General features: G+C 39.7%; 1 protein-coding gene across 1 annotated transcript; it reads left to right on the forward strand.

Annotated features, from left to right (window-relative positions):
- The first annotated feature begins 6302 nt into the window (after positions 1-6302).
- Positions 6303-7894, forward strand: LOC118769095. The gene is made up of 2 exons (XM_036516109.1): positions 6303-6850; positions 7007-7894. The coding sequence occupies exons 1-2, from the start codon at positions 6367-6369 to the stop codon at positions 7312-7314; spliced, it is 792 nt and encodes a 263-aa protein (XP_036372002.1). The 5' UTR covers positions 6303-6366; the 3' UTR covers positions 7315-7894.
- Positions 7895-12059: the final 4165 nt, after the last annotated feature.

A 12059-nucleotide genomic window follows, 5' to 3' on the forward strand; every position in this document is an offset into this window, starting at 1 on the left:
TCAAATCTATACCATTTCACTTAAATGATGATGTACTGGAAGCAAACTGTGGTATGATCACCAATGTATTAAGCCACATAATAGCAACATCATTAGTTGATGTGGCTGGTCTGCAAGTGTTTTATAATCTGAAGTATTAGTTATCACTTACAGTCAATAATGCTGTGTTTGTGCACATTTGATGTACAAAACTGGTATTCACCACTGCACAATGGCATCAACGATATTCATAATGCCTTTGACACTAGAGACAGAATTATCACAAGGATTCTCAGAGTGTACATGTCTCAAAGTCCCCTCTCACGGTGGCCTACAGCTCTCTGACACGTAATTTTGAAGTGTCATATTGGATGGCAGTGTAACAGAACACTATCACCACTTTATATTTAAAATTTAGGCTTTAGAGAGAATTGCTTCAAGCTACTGCTCCTCACTAATTCGTCATCTCTGTGGTCGTCTGTGAATTTAAACTGAAATGTATTTGAAAAAAAAAAACTATATCCTTTTTAGTATAGTTTTGTTAAGTCTTAAAAAAACAACAACCACTGGTACAGTTTCAGTTCCCCACCTTTTGTCAAGAATAATATCAAAAACACAAAGGCATGAGTCAAAACGCAAACACCTGTGCTTTGTTCTATAAAAATAAAAAATGAAAAAAGGAGCACATAAATAATCATTTATAATGATTTTGCCTGGATTGATGTTGCCATGGTGTGTTTTTTTCTCCTTGTGGCACTCAAACTATCTACTCCATTGTTTATAATGATTTAGCAAGTGTGCATTTTTTCCACTATAGAACAAATTGCGAGTATGTGCAATAAACAATATCTTAAAACTTGCTTAAATTCCTTAAATAACTCAAAGTTAGTGACACCAGGTATTATACTTTGATAGAGCAAAGAACAAATTGTCTTCAGTATCAACATTTTTGGTCCAGTTGAATAAGAACTGGAACAAATTTCATGTCAATTGTTTTATCCAACACATACTGCAGAAGTGCTCCAGGTGTCCTGTATTTAAGACCTAAAGATATAGTTTCGTATTTTGATAGCTGAGCTTTTCTAGGCAAAGATAAACACAGAATTAATAGTTTATTTGACATAAATTTGCAAGAAGGAAATATTTTCACTAGTGCTAACTGTATGTCCACTTCAAGAATAAATCTATGAGAGATCTAACGATGAGGAGTTTAGGGCAATTTTTTTTTTTATACTGTAGGACCTTTAAGAAAATTGGGCCTCATGAAGAATTTTAATATTGTCTCTGTACATTTCAGGGGTCATAGGGTGTGTTTGTTGTTTCTTCCTTCTCTGATGGCGCATGAGGAATCATACCTGTCAATAGTGTTTCAACCAGGGTGGCCGTGTTGGTTCATATCAATCCACTGGCATATGTGAAACAGCTGTTTGCAGGCACCGGAGCTTGCAGCATCCGCTTTCTGTAATCTTGGCAATGGTACAGTTGGCAAGGAAAATGTGAAAAACACACAAAGCTGATCAATATATACAAGGCTAGTTCAAATATAGAAGTAGCATCTAAAATTGTGGGCTGTTTTGGGCATAAGAAAAAAAAATTGCTACAGTATGCAGTTGTAGAACCTTCATGGGTGAACTCTCTGTTGCTGTTTCATTCTAGCTAGGTGTACATGTCAGTTCCACTCGAGAAAGAAAAGGCCTTTTCTTACTATAACACCAATTCCACAATTGAATAGAAAATTAATGAAACTGAGAGAAAACAAAAACCTGCAGGAAATGTGGTTCAGGTTTTGAAGTTGTGAAACTGAATACCAATTAACCAAGAAATCACATCAGAACCTAAACAAATATGCTACTGGTTATGACCCTGTCAAATGTTTCTAGATGTTGTTCAGTGCATGATACAGATATGACAGATGTAAATATGTAGATAAAGTGAATTAGCTGTGGGTAATTTATTTGTGTGTGTGTGTGTGTGTGCGAATAGGCTAGATGCAATTTTCTTCAGTAAGGAAGCGGGCTCATTAACGTAAATATTTAGCTTGAAATGTCCAACCTGTAGAGATTTTCGTTAAACACAGTAATCACACCTGTTTAAACACTGACTCACAGTGAATTGCAGTATAGGACTGTTCTGTTATTGTTTACAAAATACGACGCGCACAGAATGTCGTTTACTGATTTAAATCTGTGTGTTTTGATGACACCTGCTGTGCAACTAGCACCTACAGAGGAGTAGGCCTATAGGCTGATTAAAAATCCCCCAATCATTTGATCGTTAAAATCAGAACTATTTCAGCTACGGCAAGTGGGCGCCTTGCGAGTCCATCTGAGTTGATTGGAAATTGGGTTATTGTCTTTCTCTGGCATTTTCAGTGTAGTGCCATTTACGTTCTGAGATGAAGAGTTTAATACAGGTACATGCAGTCCACAATTTGCGGCAATCCAATTTGTGGCGATCCACGCCGATGGCGCTTATACGACTGACAAATGCCACTTTAAGACTCAGATTCACAACGAGAGAGAGAGAGGCTAGAGATTGCGAGATACGACCCACAGCAAAGTTAAAATACCTTGAAGAGAGAAAAAAGAATTTCGTTTAGAGGTTGTTGTGTTGTCTTCATTATTTTAAGCTGTTGTTTTCATTAAGTGAACTTGTTAGGAGGATGTACTTATTTTGTGAACGTGCACTGTCTCGCTTACCCCGTAGCTAAATAAACGCTTGTAAGAAGACCGTGATTCGTTTTTACTGTTCTTTATGCCCTGTCATTCCCCGTCACACAGTAACAGTCACAATGTTGAATACTGATACTGTATTTCATGTGCAAGTTCATTTAAATGTACAAAAATTTCTATCATACAAATCGCGCTAAAATTGATTTCCAGGCCATGGAAAAAATCCCAACATCCCAGTTTCCAGTGTGTCATAAAACGGGGACCACCTGTGGCAATAAAGAAGCAACTGCTAATTAGAAAATTCATCATATTATTATAGTCCCTTATTAACACATGCATTTGCAAATTTTGCATGGTGACTGATAATTACATTTCTTTGTGTATGGCAATTGTTCTCCCTAACTTCCATCTTTTATTAGTTATGAGGACATTTACACCGCCATTTGCCCCACTGCCGTGCTCATTCCGCGATCCATTTACTCCCTCGTGCATTCAGTTTCCTTTTGCAATAAGTTGCAACTTAAGGACTCACTTTATTTCTCAAAATGAGATTTGATCTGGCTGGTTAGCTGTTGCGCGGGGGAATTCAGGGTCTATTCATTTCGGCGCACCGATAAGTAGTTAAGAATGAAGTGAAACGGACAAATTTCATTGCGCGATAACCAGTTATCTACGGCCCGCTGTATTTCATAAATCCAAATTTATTTCCATAGCATCGGTGCTGATAAAGCACTGTCAGCGAGGGAACTCTGTACGAGGCCGATAGAGAACACGAATTCTCTGGCTTCAGTCATGCCCCCAGAACGAAGATAAGAATGTTACACAAAAACGTGCGCAAAAGCGCAGTACCTGGCTTCTCCGACAGATTTCTCTAACTTAAGGGAAGAACGATAAGAAATGACCTCCCAATAGTATTTTATGTAGAAATGGCAATAATGTAGTCCTAAATCAGAAAACAAAAGAGAAATTCATTCAATGCCAGAGCTAAAAGGCCTGGATATGAGAGTTCTCCTTTGTAGTCCTTCCAAAGATGCATGAATAAAATATCCAGCTAAGCACCAATGTTTACAATCAGTAACGTTTACAAACTGACGTTCAAGTAAACGACTCATATTCTTTGACAGTGTAGCACGTAAGTATTGTTTAAAATAATCGTTGTCAGCATCTGAGGGCTTGAGATTAATGTAATGAATCAATTTCAATGAAGGCTCTGAAATGCTGACCACAGCGAAAGTTAGTATTGTGAATAAAAAATGTAAAGTGACTGTTTCTGAACTCCAAACCCCCTCCCAACCCTCCTGTGGAGGGAAGTCAGTGTACCCTGATCCAGAGGTGGACTGGCAATCTGGCATACCGAGCATTTTCCCGGTGGCCCGACGCACCTTGGGGCAGATATAAGTTCATTTTTAATTATTGATAAAAAAAAAGGCCAACGACCGGCCCATAAAGCAGGGACAGCGGCCCATTGGCTCATTTTCTATACTGACACTGGGCTGGCCCAATCACATCTCTTACTAGACCCCACCCCTCTCCCTCTGTCCTCTCGTGTCAGATGTCGTGGCTCAGAGCCTAAAGTCTGTGGATATGTGAGGGGGTCAAAATGTATAAACAAAAGAGCAAGGGGGTGCGGAGAAGTTGCGGGCCAAATAATAATAATAATAATAATAATAATAATAATAATAATAATAAAAATCTAGAGGTGGATGCCACCAAATGTGCAAAAATAACAGACATGTTTGCTGCAGGGGCTGCAGTAGCTTCAACATCTACAGTAGCCTACCCGACATTGTGCAGCAACAGGTGGAACTTGAAGTAGGGGAGGTGGCTGGCCACGGCCACTGCCAGGCAGAGGAGCAGGCGTGTGACAGGGAAGCCGAGGAGAGACAGAGTGAGCATGACAGGGCCGAGGGACAGAGTGAGCAGGAGCAGGAGGAGAGTGTAGTAGAAGCGGTAAGCATGGAGTGGCTTCATGATTAACAGGGACTCGCAGAGAGGGAGCATGTGTGCCATGCCATGATTAGTTCAATTAATGTCAATGATAATAAGGTAAGGTAACATAATCGTAACGCTGTCATAAAGTGAGACCGTCACCTACTGCTGGTGGCCAGTCAGTCAGTCAATGTTAAATAGCGCAGCATAAGCTATTTGGCATTGTTTTTGAAGCTAGCATAGTTCCCTAATGCAGTCGCAACTTCGGCTTACTAGCTAACGTTATTTTGTCAGCATCGCGTTGACTAAGCCCACGTTACTGTGAGTGACCTAGGTCCACATAGTATCATCATAATATTATTAATAATTATTAGGCTAAGGGTTCCCTTGATAAAGATGCGCGAAAAGACTATAATATACAACACCTGTAGATCTACTGTGCTAAAATGTATGCCTGCTTATGTATTAGCCTAGAGGGAAAAAAAAAGTTTTCATTTCCAACAACAGGCAACAAAATTCCTATGTTTATTTTCAGTCAGGTATGGTGGTAACTATGAGGATATATATGGTATGGATTACTGTTATTACTATCTGTGGGGTAGCTCTTCACCTACAGTAAGTTGAAATTGTTTGGTGCTGCTTTCCATTGAGCATGCACTTTCACATGGTAGGCGCATGAACTGTAGGCCTAGGTCAAACTCCCCAAACGAACAAGCACGTGATTGATTTAATTGCCCTATCACATACAAAGAGCTAACTATTACTCCTCTCTGAACATTAATATAAAACAAAAAGTTGATCTATTAACTGTGTAAACCTTATGCAGTATTCATCATCAATATTTGGATACTTGAAATCTGTATGAACTGAATAGTTAGTATAAAATGAAATAAGATGGAACAGCTCCATGCATTAATTGAATAAACAACTATTTACATATTACCAGTATGGTGTTGTTTAAATTGCTTTTTGTTTAAAATAGCTTTTTGCACATCTTTGTCGGGGAATTCCAACAGTTCTGGACATGTTAAAGGTACACTGAGTAACTTTTTTATGGCCCTTCAAATGTAAACAAACTTTTTTTCTATTTTTTACATGGTGGGTGGTGTCTGACCGATTGTGATGGACCATCTGGGCCAAAAATGCCAGGGCCAATTTTTTGTCCTAGTCCAGCCCTGCCCTGATCCGACAGTGTTATGTGATCAGTCGTGATAAGGGCTTTATTCGGTCAAGAACACTAAGCGTAAGTCCACATCTCCCACATGGTTAGATTCTCTCATCTCAGACACAAAGTGAATGAACTATAGTTGTTTAGAGCAAAAACAAACAAACAAAAAAAAACTGACGCACATGTTCAGGTCAAGTACAGGTCTAGATGATGAATGTTTCGTCCTTCCTTATTTCTTGTTCATATAGACAAATACTGTTTTCAGTAGATCAGAATCTTATGTTTTTAATTTTCATTGTCTAAGCCCCTTTCAGACATGCACTGCAACCCTGAACTTAACTAGATATTACGGAGGAGCTGTATGTGAGAATGCAAATGTCCTAATCAGTTGGACAGGACATTAAACAGACTTTACCCTGCCAGCTCACAAGTACAAAGTCTGTGTATGGCCGATTGAGTCCATAATGTGTGAACAGAGCAGGTCATTGTCCGGAGGATTCACAGCGAGCGAGTGGGGGTGATGATGACGTTTATATCATGCGACTGGCGCGAAACCGGAAGGATACAAACATCCGATGGTGAAGAAGAAGGGTCATCTACAAGAAGACGCCAACGAAAATGTTTCACTGGAGACACGACGAGATTCGGGAACTTCTGTCGGTAAGGGCCGACACCGAAATCGTCAGACAAATTCAAGGAACGGCAAGAGACTCGGTTGTTTATGACCAAATTACGAGCCGGCTACGTGACCGCGGTGTAGTCCGAAACAAGGCGCAGGTGAACAGCAAACTAAAAGCACTCAAAAGGCAGTACCATCAGGTCGTTGACCGCGATGGCCAGAGTGGAAACGACCGCAAAACATGGTGCTATTTTAGTTTGTGCGAGGCTATATGGGGTTCGAGTCACTCAACGAACCCCGAGGCTTTGGTCGGAACCCTGGAGACGGCCTCCACTTTAAGAAGCCCGGAGACGCTTTCCATGTCGAGTTGCCCCGAAACGCCATCTACCTCGAGTTTCCCCGAGACGCCATACAGCGACACTGAAGAAAGGATTCCAGTCCATGAAATTGATGTGTCGATAAACGATTCGGTTTTAAGTACGGGTAAGATTATATTTGACCTTTATTGCTCGTGTTTATTCGTGTTGCCTAGCTACTTGCATGATACAGTGCACAACAGGAGTAATGTATAATGGCTAACAATGCTAGCTGGCTTTGTAACTACTGTTAAACTAATGTCGCTCTTGTTGCTATTGTTAGAGTCGTTGTGTCGTTCTCCACCTAAGCGGAGGAGGAAGAGGAACCAGACACGCTCGGAAAGAGTATTTGCAGAGATGAGGGACCTGTTCAGTGAGATGGACAAGCAATTCCACGAGCAAGAACGGCTTCGGTTGTTGGAGCAGCGGGAGTACGAGGAGAGGGTACGGAGGGAGGCGCGGGTGGAGAAGGCGCAGGAGATGGCACTTCTTCAGGACATAACTTCTCTACTCCGAGAAATGGTCCAGCGGATGCCTGCCACGCAGCCTCAAGCTTCAGCACAGATTCAAAATGTGAAGGAGGAAAGTTAATAATACAACATAAAAAAACCTAACTGGGATAAACTGCTGGGAGAACTAAAAAACGACGACCACTTGGCGTTCCATATTTTAAGATTAAATTTTGATTAATGTGGTTATTTTTAGGGAACTGTAGGGAATGAATGATGAGTAAATAAGTACATTATCCACATATTTATTCTGTCGTATTGGTTCTGGTAATCTAGGGACCCCTATAATATGATTGGCTGCAGTGTGAACATTGCAAATAAGGGTGATAGTGGGAAGCTCTGTTGAGTGTCTCTTTGGGGTCATAATGGATGTGAAATGATCCCCTCTATAGTGATGAATGCAATAGATGATTAATACAGTATCTTAATGTGATTTATGGAATTCTTGCCAAAACTAAGTGAATGCTAGAATAATGCCCATCTCACTCTGTTGCCTTTTCTGCAACAAGAGACTACAACCCAGTGTGTCAGGGATGACTTTTTAAAGCTTGTTTTAAAAGCTTAAAGCGTGTGTCTAGCATATTATTTTGACATCCACAAACTAAAGATAGGTGTGAACATAAGAACATATGATGACGAGAACAGGCCATTCGGCCCAACTAAGCTCGCCATTTCTTAATTAAAGAGTATCCAAAACTGCATCAAGTCTGCACTTGAACACAGCAAGGGTCTCTGCCTCAACTACATGACCTGGCAACCTATTCCATGTATTGATAACTCTTTGTGTAAAATAATATTTCCTTATATCAGTGTAGAACTTACTCTTAACTAGTTTCCATTTATGTCCTCTTGTTTTACAGACTGAACTCACCCTAAAGAATCTATTATAGTTAACCTTATTGATTCCTTTTTATAAATTAAAATACCTCAATTAAATCACCCCTAAGTCTCTTGCTCTTGTATAATTTTTCAATTTAACCTCTTTAGATTTATACTCAATACTTTTGGCTGTATATCCCAGCATCCTGTTGGCCTTTTTTTTTACTGCTACAGCACACTGCCTAAATCCTGTTAAGCTTGGGTCAACTACTACTCCCAAGTCTTTTTCAAATTGAGCACATTCTAGTTTTTTTCCACCCATGAAGTAGTCTTGTCTAAGGTTCTTATTTCCCACATGCAAGACTTTACATTTATCTAAATTTAATGTCATCTGCCAGTTATCTGCCCACTTTTGGATGCTGTTTGTCTTCTTGTATTACCTTGGTTGATTCTATAATGTTGGCTAGACCTCCTAGTTTTGTGTCATCTGCAAATTTTACTATTTTACTACTAACCTCAGCATCAAGATCATTTATATATATATATATATATATATATATATAAGAAATAGCAAAGGCCCCAACAACGATCCCTGTGGGACTCCATTTCGTACAGGACCCTGCTCTGATACAATTCCTCCCACAGTTACAGTCTGCTTTCTATTAGACAACCAACTTCGAACCCACTCAGTGATAGCTCCTGTAATTCCTGCAGATTTCATTTTCAATATGAGCATCCCGTGCGGAACTTTGTCAAATGCCTTTTGAAAGTCCAAATAGATAATATCATAAGCTTGGTTTGAGTCCAGACATGCTTTAGCTTCCTCAAAGAAGTCCAGGAGGTTTGTTAAGCACGACCTCCCTCTGCGAAAACCGTGTTGGCTATCATTTAATCGTGGTTTTTGTCTTGTCTTTTTCTTTAAGTATTATCTTTACAGGTCAGTTCATTGACTCAGGTAGGGTAGAAGATTTGGCTACATGTCATGCCATAAATTGGTAATAGTAGGTCCAAAATGTGCTTGGAAAACTACAGAAGCCATTTTATAGTACAGATTTGATATTGTGTAAGCTGCATAATGCTTTGTGGATTTCAATTGCAGTGGATGGGGCACCTTGGTTTACTTTTCAGATAGTTTAGATACATTACTTTGAACAGAGTGATAATTCCCTATGCGGAACTGATTGTTTCAGGTCTGCATAAATTGCAGCGGAATGATCTGAAAATCTCATTATTTTCTGTGGTCAGATGTTAAGGCTCCTGTCTGGAATTGAATAATACATATGCATGACTTTTCAGTTTCAGATTCTTTAGCTGATCTTGTGATAGCTGACTGGTTTTATTTCCATATTCAAAATGTTTATGTCTCGGTTTTGTGCCCATGCACTTTTTTGTGACATTTTTGTTGTTCAATTATGTTTTTTTGTAATACTTTCTGATGTTCTATATCATACATATCTGAAGACTAGTATAGGAAATCGAGTTTATGTTGATTAAGGTAATTCTCACTACAAAAGACAGCCTTCATCTGCCCCCAATAATATTAAAAATATTTGTCAATAATATCAACTTGAAACTGATGTAATAGTTTAATGTAATAAAATTGTTTGTGGTAATGTAGGATCCACTGTCATAATTACTGGGTTTCTAATAACAGATCTGTATCCAATCAACTTTCATTCAAAACAGTGCAATTGTCTGTGTAACATGTCCTTTAAAAAAGGGGCCATGGAACATCACCCTCCTCATTCAGTTTTGGAAGTCTAGAAATAGCAAAGCCTGGATTCAATCAACATATGTGCTTTGACCAGTAAATAAATTCAAGTGTTACTTAGAAATAGAAAAACAGTATTTTAATCATTTTCCAAGATTGCTGTATTTGCCAGACTGTGTTTGTTGAGAGAAACATAACGTGCATTTAATTCTGAATCAAAGTCAATAAAAATTTTTGATTGAATCCAGTCCTAAGAGTATCACCAATATGATGAAAACGCTTGAGAGAAGCCCAATGGACAATTGTCTTACAACATTGTACTCATTGGGAAGGGAAGAATACCAATTGTTTGATTTTGGAATAGTCTTCACCTTCAACAAAAGTCAGCAGCCCTGCCTGCCCTCAACAATCATTTTTGGGCTGAGCACAGTGGTTTTCTCCAAACAGCCACACTTGCATCAGCTGTGCTATAATGAATGCAGTGATAGGCATGTGGTTTATTCCATTTCTTGCTGGCACAGATGGATCAGCTACATGTTTTAATTACATGTCATAAACATACTAAACTTGCTGGATCCACCAGCTTTCCATTGCCAATTCTATTCACTTCTACCATACCTACTGTTCCACCAAAGTAATTCCATGCTGACACTCTACCCTAGCATTTCAGTGAATGAGTGCGTCGTTATGGTTTCCGTCCCTAGACCCTTCCTGGCTGTCAGACCCACCAACTTTCAATTACTGTAGCTGGTAAAAATGTAGGCCCAGAAGCACCTCCGCTTATTAAAGCACAGCAGTGCCTATCCTTGTATGGCACCGGCTCTTAAGAGTGACTTTAATGGATATCACAATACACATCAATATTTTCCTTGCTGACCTGATTAAGTAGCATATTTCGGCTATGCGGTGCTTTTAATGTTTGCCCCCCGCTGCATACTCTCACACGCAGGCCTGCTTTATCTATTTTACATGTTTAATGAATCTAAATCTAACTTTCAAAATGAACCTAAAATTGTACAAATGGAAAACCAGCCAAGTAAAGGGAGTGTTGGCCACGTCGGCCAATCAGTCCTTCTGCAGGGAAGCTAATATCAGCTCCACTGGTTGCATTTTTAATCAGCCCCTACGAAACGATTGGAAATTGCCAGAGACAGTTCTGACATTTTCATCGCGGCGTCCCGTTGGATTTCGCCCGTGTGATTTAGTCCAGAAAACCCTGAAGGACCTTGTTCTGCTCGCATCGCTTTATCGTGGCAATTAATTGCCACCACGCAGCCAGGAGAGGTGGCGCGGAGCAGTGCAGCTCCTTGAGCTGAGTCACGCATCCATCATTTTGCACAGCAAGGCCTTCACAGCAGGCCTGCCCACAGTTTACTAATACCAAAATGAGAAAGGCAAAAAGTGTATAGGATAATGAAAGGAAGTTGATCGCACTGTCGATTTCCACGCCCGACTGGAGGTAAACATCCTCACTGCATAGAAGAGAAATTCCTCTTACAGTATAATGTCATTGCTCCCTTTATCCTTGTTTCCCATTATACGATTTAGCTTTTTTCTTCTGTTAGATGCATGAAGTAGGGAATCAAATCGTGGTTGGGGGAAAGGTGAGGTGCAGTCATTTAACGCTGGTGCACCTGCACAACACAGAGACTCTGTTGGCAAATCCTTATTTTATGCAGCTTTCATAATACTTCAGTACACTTGACATTAAGTAGTCTTAAGCTGTGTTACTGCTTATGACAAGTAATTTATAGTGTTATGACAGGTGCTTGTCTTAATCTTTTAATGAATGTTTATGCATTGTTACTTCAAGCAACAAGAAATGTTATACAGATATTATGTAGGCATTATATTGTGAGTGTGTGTGTGTACATGTGAATGTGTGCATCTGTGAGTATTACATGGGATATAACACTTGAAATGATGGGACACAGCGCTTTAAAACGATGTGCTTCTCATATTTTACTGCTTCCAGGCATAATTTCAAGGGACAATAAGCACTTCAGCATGGACAAATGTCATGGAGAACATGTCCTTACATCAAAAGCAGTGTTAAAGTGTTAGATATCGATGTCCTCGGCAGAGTAAATAATGCATTATACACGCACATTATAAGCAGATTACATCTATTAGTTACTGCTGTGCAGCACGCAAATCAGCTGCCCATGGGAGACCAGAAAATCATTTTAAACTTCAATAAGTTACAAGCAGTGGCAAGCCACTCTATAATCCACATGCTGCCCCAGGCAGCAATAAGGCTGGATGCAATTACAGAAGCAAAATTCAACACAGTAAAC

The sequence above is a fragment of the Megalops cyprinoides genome, chromosome 21 (assembly GCF_013368585.1).
Source record: "Megalops cyprinoides isolate fMegCyp1 chromosome 21, fMegCyp1.pri, whole genome shotgun sequence".
NCBI lineage: Eukaryota > Metazoa > Chordata > Actinopteri > Elopiformes > Megalopidae > Megalops > Megalops cyprinoides.

Excerpts from the sequence above, each read along its gene's own strand:
- LOC118769095 (XM_036516109.1), top strand. The coding sequence starts at position 6,367 with ATGTTTCACTGGAGACACGACGAGATTCGGGAACTTCTGTCGGTAAGG. Across the intron at positions 6,851-7,006 it reads CGATTCGGTTTTAAGTACGG|AGTCGTTGTGTCGTTCTCCA; the intron begins GTAAGATTATAT and ends TGCTATTGTTAG.